General features: G+C 33.8%; 1 protein-coding gene across 1 annotated transcript; it reads right to left on the reverse strand.

Annotated features, from left to right (window-relative positions):
• Positions 1-3,925: 3,925 nt before the first annotated feature.
• Positions 3,926-4,273, reverse strand: LOC127094695 (uncharacterized mitochondrial protein AtMg00820-like). The gene has a single exon (XM_051033493.1). It carries the CDS (start codon positions 4,271-4,273, stop codon positions 3,926-3,928), a length of 348 nt encoding a protein of 115 aa, XP_050889450.1.
• Between the last annotated feature and the right edge of the window lie 16,877 nt (positions 4,274-21,150).

Consider the following 21,150-nt stretch of genomic DNA (forward strand, 5'->3'; position numbering starts at 1 on the left):
GGCATACCTGATTGGGGAGGATCGGTTGAAATTGAATTACATCGTTGGCTTTGCAGAACAATCTTAGGGTTTATATGAGAGGGAATTGGTTCTTTGCAGATGAGTTCCCTTCAGTCTCTGGAGGTTGCTCTGAATTAGTTAGAATCTCTCTAGGGTTTTTCCACTGAATTTTTTTTAGAATTTATAACCTGATTTTCGTGGCTTTGTGGGCTCAAATGAGAGAGGTCCAAGTCCAAGATTTTTCTGTTATATTTTATTTATTTACTTATTTATTTATTTTTTTCGTTTTTTTTTCGTTTTATTTTTTATTTTTTATTTTCGTTCGTTTTTTTTTCAAAACGCGTGGGCTTCGCCTAGCGAGCATGACAGTTCAAGAAATTCCTCTGAGCGTAGGTGATTCTGGTGGCTTTTCTTGGGACTCACTAGGCGACCCATTCTGCTCGCCTAGCGAGCATGACATCTCATGAACAAACTTTTGCTCCTTCAAGATTAACGTTTTGACTGATGAATAGACCCCATTTGAACATGTTGGAAGTATCTCAAGCCATTCCCTTGTGTTGACTGATCACCCAGATAGGACCAACAAAGTGTCTTGGATGATATTCAAGCTTCTTGGATCTAATTCCGATTGACATGATGAAATGCAATATGAAATGTTAAATGACCTAAAAATGAATGCATGAATGAGGGGGGGTTGAGGTATTACATCTTGTTGTTAATCTTTTTTTGATTTTTGACTCATATAATAGGCACTACTTCATGTAGAACTGGCTCTCATATATTGTGTGGTGACTTCCCAAAAAGTTATAAGCATTATCAACACTGTATATTGTTTCAGGAAGACACTCGAGTATTTTTAGTTCACAAAGATTATTACGATAGAACCTACGAAAGTGCATACACTATATAGCACATGGTACATTTAAGATACGGATTTCAAGGAGATCAATGTCACCTTTTGGCTTTCGATTCAAGATGGGATATGGTCGACAAGAATGGGCAAATACCACAAAATCCCTCACACTGCCAAACAGAGATAATGGATTGGGGCACACTTGTTCTGGGACGGTCCCAAAGGCCAACGACCACGGCCCAGATAAGGTAATAATTCTCCAGTTTGCGCGCAACGCAAGAGTGTTACCTTGGGAAGGAGCATGGGAGGTCTAGATCCAAGATACATCTAACAACTACCCACATCCTACGTTGAAAAAATAGTGGGTTATTACAATCGCTACACTAAATAAAAAGATAGTGTGTCATTCTCTAGGTACACAAAATCAAATTCAAACTTTAGTCGCTAAACTTATTCAGATATTAACTTAATGGTGTGTTTGGACTAAATAAAAAGAAAGTGTGTCATTCTCTAGGTACACAAAATCAAATTCAAACTTTAGTCGCTAAACTTATTCAGATATTAACTTAAGGGTGTGTTTGATTCGATATAGATGAAGGAGAGGGGAGGGGAAGGGAGGAGAAATTTCTACCCAAATATGTTTGGTTCAAATTTTAGGAGGGGAAGGGAGAAGAAAGTTTTGTTAGATGATTCATTATAATTTAAAAGTTATTATCAGTCTATAGTTTAATTTTTGTCGGAGACTTATAATCCAAATCAAGCGTACTCTATTTTTTAACATTATGTGATAAATTATAATTTTTTTAATCACTCAATATTAAAGAATTTACTACCAAAAAAATATGTATGCATATTTTACATTTGAATATCATATCATTTATATAAGATCATAAGGATAAAAGTATAAATTATTAATAAAACTTCTTTCCTTTCTTCCTGAACTAAACATATTTTTAATGAAAATATCTCTCTTCCTCTCCCCTTGCCTCTTTTGAACCAAATGCTTATCTGATTTGTTGTGAAAATGATGTCGGAATTAAAAAGTATAATTGGTTTCTTTGATCGGTAAAAAATCTACAAGTGTAGAATAGAAGAAAACAATACGAACACAATGAAATTAGTTATAAACTATTATTCTTTACTTTCTCTTTGAAACAAGATTATAAATGTTACAGAATAGCAAATAACATTTCTCATCCTAATTGACATTTGCCTTATACAATGATGAGAGACTAGTATGCCATTTATAAGAAAACTAACATCTAAACTAATGGGCTTTTACACACATGCACATTACACAAGCTAACTTAGAGAACAATCTAACTTAAACAATTAAGCATAATAAACAGGCCCAATTCGACATGCTTACAATCCTATCATACTTCGACTATAGCATGTGAACAAACTTTGACAACATGCTAAGGTCATATCGAATTGGTGAACCAAGAAGCTACTATTCGACCATACTAGAGTTAGATCCAACATCTCACATGATAAAAAATATCCTTCATCTCTCCTCCCCTTCCCTTCCCTTCCCTCCATTAAAATCTCCCCCCTCTCATCCCTCTCATTTGAACTAAATAGATCATAAGCGTTGGAGTAATAACCTCACATATCAACTCTTCTCTCTCAACGCATCAGAAGCTCAAGTCTACCGTTGCACCTCGCAACCTCCGGTCTCTGATCAAATGTGATTCCATAACAGAACAAGTAAAATAAATACACATTATTGAAGATTAAAATATAGTCAAAATTGTATAATTTTAAAAAAAGTTATATCTTAATTTTTTTTAAGTTATTCAAAATAGCTTTAAGTGATTTTTTTAAAATCTTAATATTCACTCAGATGCATTTGGGTGGATTTTCACATACTTCAAGTCTTGTGAGATACTTCTATCTTGTAAACACTTGCTTGGATTTTAATTTTTTTGAGACATGAGTTTAATTTCTTTAATTGTCATCATCAGAGAAACCAATTTATCAAGATTAATTATTTTGGTTGCATCTTTAACCCCTTTATACTTTACTTTAGTTATTGTTATCAAAGAATAATTATCATCATAAAAATAATGTTTGTCTATAATGGAATTTTCTTAAGTAGTAATATGCAAAACATGTGATTTCTTAGATGGATTGGAGGATAGTTTAGTAGATTAAATTTAAAAAATAATTTAAATTCATTTAATAGATAAATTGTATATTCATGCATAAAATAAAATAAAAGTTTTAAAATTATAATATTAATTATATTATTGAAAAGTGTTTTTTATTTGTTTGTTTTTTATAATTAATTTTTTAATATAAAAATGTCATCTATATATTAAATGTTTCAGTTTTATAATTTTAAAAATAATTTTTAATTATTTTAATATTAAAGTAATTTATTAGAATTAAAATACACTTTAAAAGTAATACATTCAATTTTTTAAATACATTGGCTAGATTGAATTCATCTATAATATTACAAGATTGAATTCATCGATAATTATAAACGGATGGATTGGAAAACAATTTTTTCTTAATGGAATTTTCTTAATTAGTAATCTGCAAAACATGTGATTTCTTAGATATTTGTAAAGAAGCTCTGTTATAAAATTTTATAACATAAGCTAGAAATTTAGATATTTGTTAATATCAAATTTTAACCAACTACGAATTAAATTTTAACCGATTGCGTATCAAAACTCATGTTGTGTGATAACATTAAAGGAGCAAAGAAACAATAGAAAAACAATTACAAAAAGCAACATAAATATTAGTCTCTTGTCTTTTAGATTGCTAGCTTATTCCAATTTAAATAAACATTCTTCCAACTAAGTTTTTTACTATACAAATAATAACAATAACGATAACAATAACATTGTATAATTATTACTTTTGTAACTAGCAACACAAAGATCCAATTGTTTCTCTAAGAACTTGAAGTTGATGCTTTACTCCATACAAAGACTTATTTAGTTTGCACACATTTGATCCAAATTTGTTTTCAAAGCCAAGAAAAATGTCCATATATACTTCTTCTTCTAGATCACCATTAAGAAATGCATTCTTAACATCTAACTGATGCAAAGGCTAATCCATGTTAGCAGCAAGAGACAAAAGAATTTTGACAGTGTTTAATTTTGAAACAGGAGCAAATGTCTCTGAGTAATCTATACCATAGGTCTGAGTAAAGCCTTTAGCCACCAAGCGAGCCTTGTACCTTTCAATTGATCCATCTGAATTATACTTCACAATAAACACCCATTTGCATCCAACTGTCTTCTTGTCATCTAGTAGTGACGTAACACTCCAACTTTTGTTCTTTTCAAGAGCTTTCATCTCCTCAAGTACATCTTCCCTCCATTTTAGAATTTCTAGAGCAACCTGTACACTTTTTGAAATTTCTACACTAGACAATTTTGAAGTGAACGCAGACATAAATGAAGACAAATTTGATTATGATATAAAATTTGACATGGGATGTTTAGTGCAAGATCTGACAGGTTTTCTAAGGGCAACAAGATCATCTATATCAGGATACAAAATACGACTCTTAGAAACAGAGATAAACTTACATTTTCTTATGTTAGGAAATTGACCATTCCCCGATTCAGATTCTTGGGAGTGTTGAATGTGGACTGGTCATTTCCTTTATGGTGATTTTTCACAAAAACCTTTCCTTTCCAAGTACTATTTCCTAATTCAATTTTTTGTTGTTGAAATGATTCATTATTTTATGGCATTTCAATTAGATCATCATTATCATCATTTTCAGGATTCTCATTGTTTTCTATAAGAGAAAATGTAGCCTCGAATTCACAAGGTTCCTTACTCATAACAAGAGTAGGATCAGATAAAGAATCATGGCCATTTTTTGTTGGTGCAGGTGTAAAAATCTCGGAATTTTTTTATACTGGCAAAGATAAGTTAGTTAAAAAACTCATGTCCTCAATTTTAAATGAGTCTTCGTTTATCTCCCCCCTTGAAGATGAGTGTCATACAAGAAATGTTTATTTTCAAAGAGTGTAACATCCATAGTGACAAACATTTTCTTATTTTTTGGATCAAAACATTTATATCCTTTTTGGGTTTGGGAGCATCCAACAAAAACACATTTTATAGCATGTGGCTCAAGTTTTCCAACATTTTTATGTTCATGAACAAAGGTTGTGCAACCAAAGATTTTTAAAGTCAAATCAGTTAAAATACGAGTACTAGGAAAACATTCTTTGAAGACATTAATAGGAGTTTGAAAATTGAGAATTTTGGAGGGCATTTTGTTAATTAAATATGCAGCTGTTAAAACAGCTTCGCCCCACAAATAATTTGGTACTCTATTTGAAAAAAGTAGAGCTCTAAGAACCTCTAGTAAATGTCTATTTTTCCTTTTGGCCACTCCATTTTGTTGAGGAGTATTAGGACATGAACTTTGATGTACAATCCCATTTTTTAGAAAAAAAACCCTCCAGGATAGTGTTAAAATATTCTTTGTCATTATCACTTCTAAAGATTTGGATATTTGTTTGAAATTGGTTCTGCACCATTGAAATAAAATTCTTTACAGCCTGACAAACATATGATTTCCCCTTTAACAAGTACACCTAACATACTCGTGTATGGTCATCTATAAACGTGATAAACCATTTTTTGAGAGAGAGTGTACTTGAACGGTTAGGGCCCTAAACATCACTGTGAATAATGGAAAAAGGTTTTGATGGTTTATAAGGCTGTATTGAAAACTGGGAATGATGATGCTTTGCAAACTCACATGCTTCACATTTAAACGAAGAAAAGTTTTTATTGTGAAATGATTTAGTAAACAAGTGTTTTAAATATCGAAAATTAGGATGACCTAATCTTAAATGCCATACCATAATGTTGTCATCTTTATTATTCAAAACAGAAAAAGACTCAAAGCATGAACTTATTGTTTTTGAAGGCAGTTGTGATGTAGATCCAATGTCAAGGTAGTAGAGTCTTTCACTCTCCTTAGCACTTCCAATAATCTTCCCCGAGTTCAAATCCTGAAAGACACGGTGAGATCGGAAAAAAATAGTTTGACAATTTATATCTTGGGCTAATTTACTGACGAACATTAAAAAAAAGATAAATTTGGAACATGAAGGACATTTTTAAGAGTTAACATTGGAGACAACACAACCGACCATTTACCTGCAATGACTGAAAAAGATCCATCTGCGATTTTTATTTTTTGATTACCTGTACATGGATTATATGAAGAGAACAAAGTAGATTCCCCTGTCGTGTGATCGGAGGCACCTGAATCTACTATCCAAGTATGACTAAGACTGACACTAAGAAATGCATAATTACCTTTTGTTGCTATATAGCAAGAAGGGGTTGGAGACTCGAGGAGTTTGTACAGTCTGTCTAGTTGCTCCGTAGTGAGTGGAAACTGAGACGGAGGAGGTTGCTGCCCTTGATCAGAATTACTAGCCTGAAATGCACGACCACTTTTCTTCTTCCAGTTAGGAGGTCTGCCTTTGAGCTTCCAACAAGTTTCACGTGTATGCCGTTCGCATTTGCAGTGATCACACCAAAGAACTTTGTCTGATCTTCTTCCCTCGTCAAGGTTCCTAGTCCGTACGTTGTTTCTGCGGCCACCGCCATTTCTGTGGCCGACGCCCGACTCAGGTTGCGGTTGTTCACCATGGTTGGATCCAGTGTAGGCCTGTGATGGGGAAGGCCAGCTGTTGTTGTTATTCGCCATAGAAGGCTAAACGGGTATGTGAATCGGGTCGGGTAAGAAAGAGGGTCGAACAAAAATATGTTGAGGAAAGCTTTATGGTAATCCCTAACCAAACAAGAATAAGTTGAAGAAAGTTTTACAGTAACCCCTAACCCAGTGCTCTTAACTCAATAACAATAGGTTGAGGAAAGCTTTACGATAACCCCTAACCCAGTGCTCTTGATACCATACTGGAAAAAGTAGGTAAAAGTTATTCTATTTTATTCGTCAACCTTAGACTGGTTTATATAGTGAGAATACAATTATTACAATTGATTTTCTCCTTAATGGAGAATAATGAAAAATAAAGGTAGTAGTAAAGACAATAATAAAACCGAAAATAATATATTTTCTAACAAAAATATAGGACAAATTCAGCAGTATTAGTGACATTAAGGTGCAAGATTGAGAGACAAGTATACAATGTAGAAAGAGAGTGGCATGTCTTAAAAAGGAAAATATTATTGGTTCCATGCCATATATTGTTTGTTATGGAACTCTTAACAAGGACAACATTACAAGACTTGAAAGAATTTAACGAGTGGCACGTCTGTATTATGCATAATAAAATATATCCTAAAACGCACTTAAAGGCACATGCAAGTGGTGTCCTATACACATTATAGGCATGATTGTATCTAGATTAGTATAAAAAGTAGAACCATCAGGATAACAAATTTCTTTTGTATCTGCACAACTTATATGAACAATACCAAATTCTTTAAATGGATCAAGTTCGACAATACATAAGAGAACTTAGGAGACTGACAATATGTTCACGATATGGTGTATGTTCGTTATTTAAAGGGCGTATAATCTAACATATAAATTTAAAAGATATTTAAAATAAAGTTGGATTAAACACTCAACAAGAACATGTAGCTATAATTATAGTTTTAGCCTGCATTTCATTCTATGGCGTTAAGATTATATTATATTTTATTTTATTGTGTCAAATAGGGCAAAAGAATCACTTGAAAGATTAAACCAGAAAAATAGAATCTAAATGGAGCATAATCTTCTCAAACATGAAGCTGGTTTTGAATTGCAGTTGCGGATGCGGTTGCCTGTGTTGCGATTGTGGTCATTGCGCTTGTTGCGATGCACATTGTGACCGTTGCGGTGTGAATTTTTATAGGTAGATGTTTGAAATACAATTTTGAAAAACAATTTAATGTTAAGTTTTTTAATTACATGTGAAGTAAATTGAGTTTTAGGATTCTAATATTTTGTTTTTTGATTAAAATACTTGAAATCATGATTGAAACGATTTGATATGGTTTATAATATAGCTGAAGGTGTAACTTTAAAATCACACTGCAATTGCGGTCTGATACGGTTGCGGAGGCAACCGCATCCGCAATATTGCGGGTGCAATTGCGGTTGCAGACCGCAATTTAAAACCATGCCTGAACCAAACTAGCACACTTGCCTCTATACTAAAAAAACCTATGCATATTGAGCTATAGTTAAAATTTGCAAGGAAAATAAGTATATAAACATGACAATGAAAAGACAATAAATGAAGATACATAAAATAAAGAAAGTGGGAAAATCACAGAATCTAACATTTAAAATTTTAAAATACAGAAAATAAACATGGGCTAAACCCTCAACAAGAACATATATAATGACTATAATTTTTGTCTTAGATTATATTTGATCCTACGGATTTAAGATTATATTCTATTTGATTTTATTGTAGTACGAGACATTGTCAAATAGCACCAAAGACAAACTTGAAAGCAGTGCATTAGGCAGACCTAGATCCAGAACAGTTAAACCAGAAACACATAATTTATTTGGTGCATAATATATCGAACATGAACCAAACTAGTACACTTGTCTCTATACTAAAAAAAAACCAAACGTATTGAACTGTAGTTGAAACTTGCAAGGACAAAAGTATAAAAACAATGGAAAGAAAATAGTTGAAGATAAAAAAAAAGAAATTAGGGCAGACGTAGATTCTAACATTTAAATTTAAAAGGTACATAAAATAAGTTGGATTAAACACTCAACAAGAGCATGTAATGACTATAATTATAGTTTTAGCCAATATAAGATTCTATGGCATTAAGATTAGATTGTTTTTTATTCTATTGTGGTACACGGTGCAGTCAAACAATGCCAAAGAATCATTTGAAATCAGTGTAATAGGCGACCTAAAACCAGGTGATCTAACAAGAAAAACAAAATGTCTTTGTAGCATAATTCATGGAACATGAACCAAACTAGCACACTTCCTTATATAGTAAGAAACCTTCAAATATATATGGAACAATTGCCAAACTAGCAGTGAAAAGACAATAATTGAAGCCTAAAAACAAGGTCAGCATTTTTTCTACCTCAATGCCTCAAATCATTTCCCTTCCTGCATGATTATTCAGCAGCCTGCACCACTGACCCAATAATTTCAATAGAGTTAGTTGGTCTTTCAAAGACATGGAAGAAATGGAATACTGTGATAATATATTCTCTTACAAAACCCTAAATAACATTAATAACCATCAGAAATAGATATGCATCCAAGAAAAAAAAACAATAAAATCAAATTTGAATGAATAAAAATAAATGATAATGAGAAGAAAACATACTCATGTTGAACTTGAGACAGTGTTCATGCGTGCACTAAGGACGGTGATAGTTTTGTATGTGGCTGTTTGAGAAGACTTTGATGCGTTAGGGTTTCTGGTTTAGGGCTTGCGAAATATGTTTATAACTGGATTGGTTCAGTTAGTTAAGAGAGGAATTGATTAATTAGGGATGAAAATAAATAAAATATTTGAAGAAGAATAAGAGAAGAGAAGTGAACTTACTATCTTCAAGCATTTCCTGAGATTATTGACGGACTTCATTGCTTCAAATCCGTGAGAAAAGGGGAAAAGAAGGGAAATGAGGTCCAACACGGAGGTGATTCAGAAGCTCGTGCAAGGTCTAAAGAAGCTCGTGCGATGTCTAAATAGAAAGGTTTTGTTGTTAATCTTTTTTTGATTTTTGACTCATATAATAGGCACTACTTCATGTAAAACTGGCTCTCATAGATTGTATGGTGACTTCCCAAAAAGTAATAAGCATTATCAACACTATATATTGTTTCAGGAAGACACTCGAGTATTTTCAGTTCACAAAGATTATTACGATAAAACCTACGAAAATGCATACGCTATATATCACAGGGTACATTTAAGGTGCGGATTTCAAGGAGATTAATGTCACCTTTTGGCTTTCCATTCAAGATGGGATATGGTCAACAAAAATGGCTGAGTACCACAAAATCCCTCACACTGCCAAACAGAGACAATGGCTTGGGGGACACTTGTTCTGGGACGGTCACAAAGGCCAACGACCACGACCCAAATAAGGTAATAATTCTCCAATTTGCTCGCAACGCAAGAGTTGGGAAAGAGCATGAGAGGTCTAGATCCAAGATACATCTAACAGCTACCCACATCCTACGCTGAAAAAATAGTGGTTTATTACAAATGCTACACTAAATAAAAAGAAAGTGTGTCATTCTCTAGGTACACAAAATCAAATTCAAATTTTAGTCATTAACTTATTCAGATATTAACTTAAGGGTGTGTTTGGTTCGGTATAGATGGAGGAGAGGAGAGGGGAAGGAAGGAGAAATTTCTATCCAAATTTGTTTGGTTCAAATTTTAGGAGGGGAAGGGAGAAGAAAGTTTTGTTAGATGATTCATTATAATTTAAAAGTTGTTATCGGTCTATAGTTTAATTTTTGTCGGAGACTTATAATCCAAATCAAGCGTACTCTATTTTTTAACATTATGTGATAAATTATAATTTTTTTAATCACTCAATATTAAAGAATTTACTACCAAAAAAATATGTATGCATATTTTACATTTGAATATCATATCATTTATATAAGATCATAAGGATAAAAGTATAAATTATTAATAAAACTTCTTTCCTTTCTTCCTGAACTAAACATATTTTTAATGAAAATATCTCTCTTCCTCTCCCCTTGCCTCTTTTGAACCAAATGCTTATCTGATTTGTTGTGAAAATGATGTCGGAATTAAAAAGTATAATTGGTTTCTTGGATCGGTAAAAAATCTACAAGTGTAGAAAAGAAGAAAACAATACGAACACAATGAAATTAGTTATAAACTGTTATTCTTTACTTTCTCTTTGAAACAAGATTACAAATGTTACAGAATAGCAAATAACATTTCTCATCCTAATTGACATTTGCCTTATACAATGATGAGAGACTAGTATGCCATTTATAAGGAAACTAACATCTAAACTAATGGGCTTTTACACACATGCACATTACACAAGCTAACTTAGATAACAATCTAACTTAAACAATTAAGCATAATAAACAAGCCCAATTCGACATGCTTACAATGCTAGCATACTTCAACTATAGCATGTGAACAAACTTCGACAACATGCTAAGGTCATATCGAATTGAGTTAGATCCAACATCTCACATGATTAAAAAATATCCTTCATCTCTCCTCCCCTTCCCTTCCCTCCATTAAAATCTCCCCCCTCTCATCCCTCTCATTTGAACAAAATAGATCATAAGCGTTGGAGTAATAACCTCACATATCAACTCTTCTCCCTCAATGCATCAGAAGCTCAAGTCTACCGTTGCACCTCGCAACCTCCAATCTCTGATCAACTGTGATTCCACAACAGAACAAGTAAAATAAATACACATTATTGAAGATTAAAATATAGTCAAAATTGTATAATTTAAAAAAAAAAGTTATATCTTAATTTTTTTAAAGTTATTCAAAATGGCTTTAAGTGATTTTTCTAAAATCTTAATATTCACTCAGATGCATTTGGGTGGATTTTCACATACTTCAAGTCTTGTGAGATACTTCTATCTTGTAAACACTTGCTTGGATTTTAACATTTTTGAGACATGAGTTTAATTTCTTTAATTGTCATCATCAGAGAAACCAATTTATCAAGATTAATTATTTTGGTTCCATCTTTAACCCCTTTATACTTTCCTTTAGTTGTTGTTATCAAAGAATAATTATCATCATAAAAATAATGTTTGTCTATAATGGAATTTTCTTAATTAGTAATCTGCAAAAACATGTGATTTCTTAGATGGATTGGAGGATAGATTAATAGATTAAATTTAAAAAATGATTTAAATTCATTTCATAGATAAATTGTATATTCATGCATTGGAAAGATATAATAAAATAAAAATGAATTTTAAAATTATAATATTAATTATATTATTGAAAAGTGTTTTTTATTTGTTTGTTTATAATTAATTTTTTAATATAAAAATGTCATCTATATATTAAATGTTTCACTTTTATAATTTTATAAATATTTTTTAATTATTTTAATATTAAAGTGATTTATTAGAATTAAAATAAACTTTAAAAGTAATACATTGAATTTTTTAAATACATTGGCTAGACTGAATTCATCTATAATATTACAAGATTGAATTCATCGATATATACGGATGGATAGGAAAATAATTTTTTCCATTAGATTAATGAAAAAATAGATTAATAGATCAAATTGAAATTCTAGTTTTTATGCTTCAAATTCACGAAGTTCAATCTCAAAAAAGGTGCCTTGTGGTTTGGATTCAGTTTTAAAATATTAAGTAAACCTTAAAAGAATATCTTAAAAATTATATAAGAAACTGACAGTAATGTAAAAGAAACGTATGTATCACTTGTATATGAAAATATAACTTGATAGGTATATATTAAAGTATAAAATGCTTCAACTCCTTCTCATGTTTAAAATGACACTTTAGTTAGGCAATATCAAATAAAGTTGGTATTTCCGAGTTTTGTTTGATTATTTTTTGCAATAAGAATTTATTACTTTGTAACTCCAACTTCGACATGAAGTTTGTTAAGCGTCAAGTAAATTCGTTTTTACGCATTTATTAGCAAAAACGATCAATTCTTAGACTAGACGTTGCGTTTTTGATTTGATTCCTTTTTTTTTTACTGAAGAACACTTGATTAATGAAATGACTCAAGTTTTCTTGTGTAAAAGAATACCAACTCCTAAATATAGTAAATATCTTCTTAAACCTCAACAAGTATAATGCAAATCCAAAAAAAAACATAATTGCAAGACATTCGTTTCCTTTCCAGTTCAACATCATCAATATGTTTCTCCACCATCTCTACAGTCTTGGCATCAAAAATCTCTATGGAGTGATTTTATGATGTCCATCATGTCTGTGTTAACCTATTAAAAACCACAAATAATAAGAAAAATAAGACTTTTTTTATCTCACTAAATAATTGAAAGAAAACACACACTGTTAATAATACTAAATATCAAGAGATATGCAACAAAAGAATAAAAAATTATCAAATGCATGTGTGACCAATATTAAGTATGAAATAATTTCCAACAAAACTTGAAACATTATTAAATGTAAATAAATTGTCAAAATTGAATACCTAAAGACTTTATAATAAACACTAAATTCCATACAGAATTTCATATTTTTAGATAGATTTAAAAGGAACTTCAATAAGGATAACACCAATCCATTTTTTTTTGGTTGTTGCAAATATAAGTCCTAATACTTCAACTTATAAATCACATTACAAATATTCAATGCAATCCAATGGCTAGAAATAACGCTAAAACTAATAACACCAACTTCAAAGTGAAATCTCAAGGTAAACCATTTATTTTAAAGGAAGTTCAACATTACCTTTAAAATCTTAAGGTAATCCACAATGTCAGTCGAACATGTAGGATATTTCATGATGTTTTTCTTTGGCCGCAAAGCAAATCCACTTTGAGAGAGCCTCTCCCTTATATAACTTTGGCTTGAAAACACACCTTTCAAGAAGACTTTGCAAAAGTTATGAGCACATGGTGTAGTAAGAGAGAAAGCCAACACCTTGTGGCAGATATTGCAACCAAACTCTACAAAAACATTAACTTAACGAATTCACAACAATATTATTCTTACACAAAACATAAATTTAAAACCTCGATCCCATATCGAGTAGATGAACAATACACTAAAATAATCCAACTTATTCACAAAACACAAATTTAAAACCTCGATCCCATATCGAGTATTTTTATTCAAAATAATTAAAATACCCATTCACAATCAAATACCATTTCATTTGGAAACGAAAAGGGGGATGGTTTTGAGTTTTCAACTCCTCTTCTCGATTATTTGAATACGAGTTCTCTTACTCGATGAGTTAAATAATTGTAATTTCTATCCGCCTAAACACAATCAAATTATTTTCATAATAACGAAATGAAAAGGGGGATGGTTTTAAGCCTTTAACTCCTCTCCTCGATTGTTTGAATACGAGTTTTCTTACTCGGTCAGTTAGACACTCGTTATTTCTTTACAAACCTCTAACCAACTTAAATCAAAACATTCTTATAATAAGTTAAATGAAAAGGGAGATGACTTTGAGCCTTCAACTTCTCTCCTCAATTGTTTGAATACGAGTTCTCTTACTCGGTTAGCCGAACAATTTTCGTTTTTCCATAAACTTATAACTCAATCAAGCATTCTCATAATAAACTATACGAAAAGGGAGATGGTCTAGAGTTTTCGATTCTTCTCCTCAAACATTTGGATATGATTTCTCTTACTCAGTCATTTGAATATTTGTCGTTTATCTTAAAACATATCAACCATACATAAACCTATTTTCATAAACACTCATATGAAAAAGAAAGTGGTCTAGAGTCTTCTATTCCCTTTTTCGATTATTAGGGTATGAGTTGTCTTACTCGACTGTCCAAGTAATCATCATCCATTTAAAATACCTTAACTATTATCAAACTCCTTTTACAATTAAGGATGAAAAGGGAGATGGTTTAGAGCATTCGATTCCTCTCCTCGACTATTAGGATACGAGTTGTCTTACTCGACTATCCGAGTAATCATCATCCAACCAAAAATATCTCAACACATCAAATCTATCTGTCCTCGCCCCGTGCGATCGAAACCAATCCAACAAAACATCAAACACATTAACTCTACTTGTCACCCCCGTGTGACCAAAATTCTTTTCAGAAAGAACACTGTTTAATCCCTTCTAATGCGCACAACAAACTAAGTGCTTAAGCCTCCGCTGAGAGTAGACAAGCCAACATTTTTCCTTTAGAACACGATCTAAACAGTCGTTCACTAAAAGACACCAACCAGTCGTAGTTCCCCGAACTACAAATGCTCTGATTTCCTTATTGCACCATAAGGATACGTAGGCACGAGATTGCGAGATCTTGGCGAGCACACTAATAAAAAACCTTTCTTTTCCCCCTTCTGAGGTTTCCATCCATCTCTATTTTTCAAACCTTTTATCACTCGAAGAAAACAAACAACATAAGTTAACATTCAAATCACAAATTAAACTAAAAGGTTCCCGTTGAGTACAACGGACGTGAGGGGTGCTAATACTTTCCCCTTGCGTAATCGACTCCCGAACCCGAATATGGTTGCGACGACCATTATTCCATGTTTCAAAGGTTTTATCGATATTTTCCTATTCCTTCATTGGGATAAATAAAGTTCGGTGGCGACTCTGTTCGAACATAATTTTTTACGCGACTATCGCGAGGAATCGTATTTTCTGAGATACGACAATAATAAACTCGCTTGTTTTTTTAATAATAATGACATTGAAATGAATATGCATTGTTTTGAATAAATTCATTTGTGTCCACTCATATTTATCATCGGTATCAAACTTTCGCTAAGCGAAATCAAAAGGAGAATTATGAAATTGAAAACACGATATCACTGCGCATACACTTTTGAATAGAACCTTGCTGATGATGTAAGGCATTGTTTCGAATCCTAAACGCCAAAGTTATAAAGAGGATAATCCCTAGTTAGCCCCTTTGAGCCAAGGAGTAGGAGTTTCTTTTTGAATAAAAAACCCTCAATCTTAACCTGGGGTAGGGTAGTCGTCAGTTAGTTCGACCAAGCGTTCAAACTTCAAAAGAGAAGTATCATATCTCAGGACCAACCATATCTTATCCCTCGCAAGAGGTCGGAAACAATAAGTCCACATTGGTTATCCCTCACCCACAAAGGCACGAGGCAGTCACACCCCTTCCAATCAATTGAACAAATGTCACACGATTTGTTCCATCAAAATATAATTAAAAGAAATGAAAGTCCGCTAAGCCGAAAACTTGAAAACAAGTGACTTAGGAAAAAATTAGGGAATCCCTGTGGATTGCAAGTCAGAACTAATCCAGTAAAAATAGGGAAATGAAAGAACAAAGCAACAAAGAGGAGTCAAAAGAAAATCCTCCATAATAACAAAACCGCGTGGCTACATACCAAACAGAAGGTGCATGACTTCCACTCCGAAAACCTTGTGGGTTCATTTTCACTCCCAAATCCCTTTTGGAAAATGAGTGATTGTATCGAACTAGATGAACATAGGACTAGAGAACTTCACGAAGAGTGGGTGGGTTAGAATAGGTTTCGATCCACAAATCCTTTTTTTCTAAAAACCGTGAACCAGGTCACGTTACAACCCTCAAAAGACATAATTGAAGCAGGGTTTAGTTCGAAAGCGTACTATAGTCAGTACAATTGTGTTAAAACTGAACCCTCAACAATTTTCTTATCATTTGTGTTGGTATCGACATGACATTCTCATTAGTGATTCATTCACTATATGTCATAATCCCAGTGAACAAAATGGAATTTCAAAACTAGCATAAACATGACATTCGCATTATCATTTCCAAAATGAATTTGTTTTACTCGTGAGTAAGCATCTGACATCCAGAAATCTTCCATAATAAACATGAATTGAGGAACTTAATGACTCAAAAGTGAAGAACGCCTGAGACCTCTGTTGAGCAGGGGCAAGTCACTTCTCTTGATCACACCACGACATAATTCTAAAGACTATGTGGAGTAGGAAGACAAAACTGCTTCAAGATCCAATCAATCAGAGGCAGTCACATCGAGAAATCTCTACAAAACCCAGTCGATCAGAGGCAGTCACGTTGATAAATCTCTACAAGATCCAGTCGATCAGAGGCCGTTATGTCGAGATTCAATAAATCTCTCTGAAGACCAGTTAGACAAGGGCATTCCCTCGAAGATCATCCACCCGGAGGCACAGTTACGTTAAGGCTCATACAAGGGCAGGGCACCCCAAGAGCACAAGAAGTCAATCTCTCCAAGATGGTTGATAAGAGGAATGCAATTCCAAGATACTGGGATAAGCCAAATTTAGATGATCCATGACAAAGTCGCTTCATAACCAGTGGCTGGGGCAATCTGTGCAGATACCCAACAGACTGGGGTAAGACTGTCCAGAAAGAGGAAGTCCCCTTCCTCGCTTGCAAAGGTTTTTTAGACCAAGCCTGAGGCATCAGAAGATCCAGCGGTACCCAGCAATTCTCTAGCAGTATATGGATGTCAGGAAGTCACGTTAGCCCACACCCCGTAAATCAGAAGCCTTGCAACCCAAGCTAATTCCTTTCAGCATTCATTACACCGTACCTACACTCGGGGCATCTGTAGACCCTCATATCATTGCATCAACCTGTCATGTATAATTCATATCATTCCATTCATGCATATCACCCGATATAATCATGAAGCTCCCTAACAAGAAAGAAGCAAGCCCAAAATTCTCTTAACACTACTCAATAGCCCATTTCTGTTGGCGCCTTCCTCGAATCCAACCCTGTGGATAAACCCTTTTCCAATACTTCATCAAAAGTTCAGTTCCAGTCGAAAAATTAGTTGTAAGCCCAGTTCCGTTGGCCAAACCACCACCGGAGTCCCCTTCCGTTGACAATCCCCCTCACAAGCCCAAGTCTTTGTATTTGGCATTTCTATCCGCCATCAAGACCAAGTCTTTGTACTTGGCCTTTCTATCATTTCCATCACCAAGCCCAAGTCTTTGTATTTGGACTTTCTATCCACTGTCAAGCCCAAGTCTTTGTACTTGGCCTTTCTATCATTTCCATCATCAAGCCTAAGTCTTTGTATTTGGCCTTTCTATCCGCCATCAAGCCCAAGTCTTTGTACTTGGCCTTTTTAACATTTCCATCATCAAGCTCAAGTATTTGTACTTGACCTTTCTATCATTTCCATCATCAAGCCTAAGTCTTTGTATTTGGCCTTTCTATCTACCATCAAGCCCAAGTCTTTGTACTTGGCCTTTCTATCATTTCCATCATCAAGCCCAAGTATTTGTATTTGGCCCTTCTATCCACTCCATCTATCAAGCCCAAGTATTTGAATTTGGCCTTTCTATCCCCCAAGACCAAGTCTTCGTATTTGGCCTCTCTACTCATCAAGCCCAAACTTTGTGTTGGCCTCCCTTCCCCTTTCCCTGGCATTGTCAAGCATACATAATATCAGACCTTCATGTGTGTCTTTGCAATTTGTATTATGTTTGACCAATCCTTTCCATCCATTCCCCAGTCGTGTTAAACATACATAATATCATGTCTTCCTGTGTGTCTTTGCAAATTGAATATGTTTGACCCAGCCTCCCTATCCACCAAGCTGAAGTCTTTGTATTTGGCCTCTCCACCCATTTCTTTGGTAGTGTCGAACATACATAATATCATACCTTCCTGTGTGTCTTTACAATTTGTATTATGTTTGACCAATCCTTTCTACCCATTCCCCAACCGTGTCAAACATACATAATATCAGACCTTCCTGTGCATCTTTTCAAATTGAGTATGTTTCACCCATCCCCCCTATCCACTGAGCCCAAGTCTTTGTATTTGGCCTCTCCACCCATTTCTCTGGTAGTGTCAAACATACATAATATCAGACCTTCATGTGTGTCTTTGCAATTTGTATTATGTTTGACCAATCCTTTATATCCATTTCCCCAGCCGTGTCAAACATACATAATATCAGACCTTCCTGTGTGTTTTTGCAAATTGAATATGTTTGATCCAACCTCCCTATCCACCAAGCCCAAGTCTTTGTATTTGGCCTCTCCACCCATTTCTTCGATAGTGTCAAACATACATAATATCAGACCTTCCTGTGTGTCTTTGTAATTTGTATTATGTTTGACCAATCCTTTATATCCATTTTCCCAACCGTGTCAAACATACATAATATCAGACCTTCCTGTGTGTCTTTGCAATTTGAATTATGTTTGACCAATCCTTTCTAACCATTTCCTCGACATTGTTAAACACAAATACTATCCGACCTTTCTGTGTGTCTTTGTAAATTTTAATGTGTTTAACCAGTCCCTCCGTGTGAGTCTGAACTTTGTGGTAAGTATTCACTACCTCTTTGAAATATCGGACGGTGTTTGGGCCTTCCTTCCTTCCTTCTCTGGACAACTACGAAACAAAAAATAAATCCCCTCTGAGAACCCAGTACATGATGGGTCTATCCATATCCTTACTTCCCTAACCATCACATCAAATTCCAGGTTCCACCTGGCAAATCATTTCGTCCAGCATCTTCCACCTTTCTCCCCAACGGAAATTGCCTCAGTACTTGCCAGAGAATTTTGAAAAACAAATAGAAAAATAAAAAGTTTGTTCATAAAAATACAAAGAGCTTATTGAAAAAAAAGAGTTTAATCATATTGTATTAGCATCATGTATATGTCATGCATCCCTAACCTTCCATAAATATTCATTAACTAGATAACATTTAAATCTCCAGCAGCTGCCTTGCACAAAGCTACTTTATTCATCCTATACCTCGGTGGAGAATTTCTTCATGGCCTATCTTCATATTTCATTTGTTCTTGGTGGGCAAGTTTTTCGATATTTGTAGTATTTAATCCCCTCCTACCTTTAATGTCCAGAAGCTGTTACTATCCATACATTCAGGTTTGAGAAGATTAAATAGGGGCAGCTGTCATACCCCAAAATTCACCATACCCTTCATAAAGTTCATCTAGGCCACTAATCCTAATCATGTACGTACCCTTTGTGGTCATTCATTTCATCTGCATAACCATGATCAATACAAGAGGACGTGTATCTTAGATCCCAGGCTTTGTGCTTGCACCTAGTGGAAACTGGGGTTTCTCTATAGTTAAAGGTGGCTCGAACTATCAAACCCTAATTGGAGGTATCTCTTGAAGCTTTTGTATGTGCATCAACTTTGGAGATTCAACTATGGCTTCTTGGTGAAGAAAAACCCTATTTAGGGATCCTCACCTAATGGCTCCACAAACCCTAATCATGCTCTATAACCCTTGTTTCATCTGATTCTTCATCATCCATTATGCGTGATGAATTTACATGTTCAAAATCCATCCTACAACCTTGTTCTTTAGCCATTCGTGTTGCCTCCTTTGGTTTTGGTCCCATCGAGTTCATGCTTTCCCATGTGCATCTTTTGTTTGTGACCATTGGTTTTGGTCCAAATTCATGGCCCCACAAATTTCATATGATCATCTCCTCATGTTCATAGCTTTCTCACGTGTCTTGTGTCATTCCATCTAGCCATTGTTCACAAATTCATATTCATGCCATTGATGTTTGGATCTTTGGTTAGGTCATATTTGGTTTGGTTTCTTCAAAGGTCGTTTAAAAATTCATGTCCATAGTTCATCATGGTGTTCATGTTTAAAGCCATTTTAAACCATTATAAATCTTGAAAAGTCATAACCTTTGTTCATGTCAATTAATTTCAAGTCATATTCCATCCAAATTACACTTCATGATCCAATTCATTTCAAATATCAAATCCAATTCAAAAACCAATCCAATTTCATTCAAATGGTCAACTTCAATCATTACAATGTCCATTACATGAGAAAATACAAAAAAGAGTGGAACTTTGACCAAGTGTTGACTTTGGTCAACAATTGACTTTTTGGTCAACCTTGACCAAAGTCAACCCAAACCATAATTTCAAACCAAAACCTTGTTTCCATTCATCATTAAACCATTAACCTTAATCCCATTCATTATGAACACAATACATCAATTCCATCTTAATTTCAATCTCCAAAATTTTTACATTTTTTGAAACCATCCAATAACCATTTTCAATACTTCCATTTTCATAACACATCCATTCCATTCTATTTTCAATTTTCCAAATTACATTTCATTTAACCATTCAATCCCAAATGCATACATTTTCCAATCCATTCATAAACATAAAATCTCTAATTCTATTACATAATATCACAATATATGGTTTAAATCAAAGGAAGAGAGTTTGGAAATTGGCATCCCATCATCGCATCCTCTTAAGCACCCATATGCTCTTATTTGATCATGCTACAACTACTTCTTTTGTTAAAGACTTAATTTCTCCATTATTACATATTATGTCCCCATCAAGCATAAGACTGGCAGCACTACAACTACTATCAAATAAGGAGAAGAATGATCTTTCTCAATTAGTTAGCACAAGGGTGTCATATGCTATCACATACAAGAAAATGAAGTCAGATATGCTGACTAATACCCTAACCTATGAAGCAGGTTCTGGTGCAGGAAGTTGAAAAGCATAGGATTTTGCAAGCTAAAGTCAAAACACATAAACAATCATGATAAAAACCACATAAAACCATTGCACCAACCTAGCACTACAAACCAGTCATTGCAAAAC

This window comes from Lathyrus oleraceus, chromosome 6 (genome assembly GCF_024323335.1).
Source record: "Lathyrus oleraceus cultivar Zhongwan6 chromosome 6, CAAS_Psat_ZW6_1.0, whole genome shotgun sequence".
NCBI classification, from domain to species: domain Eukaryota; kingdom Viridiplantae; phylum Streptophyta; class Magnoliopsida; order Fabales; family Fabaceae; genus Lathyrus; species Lathyrus oleraceus.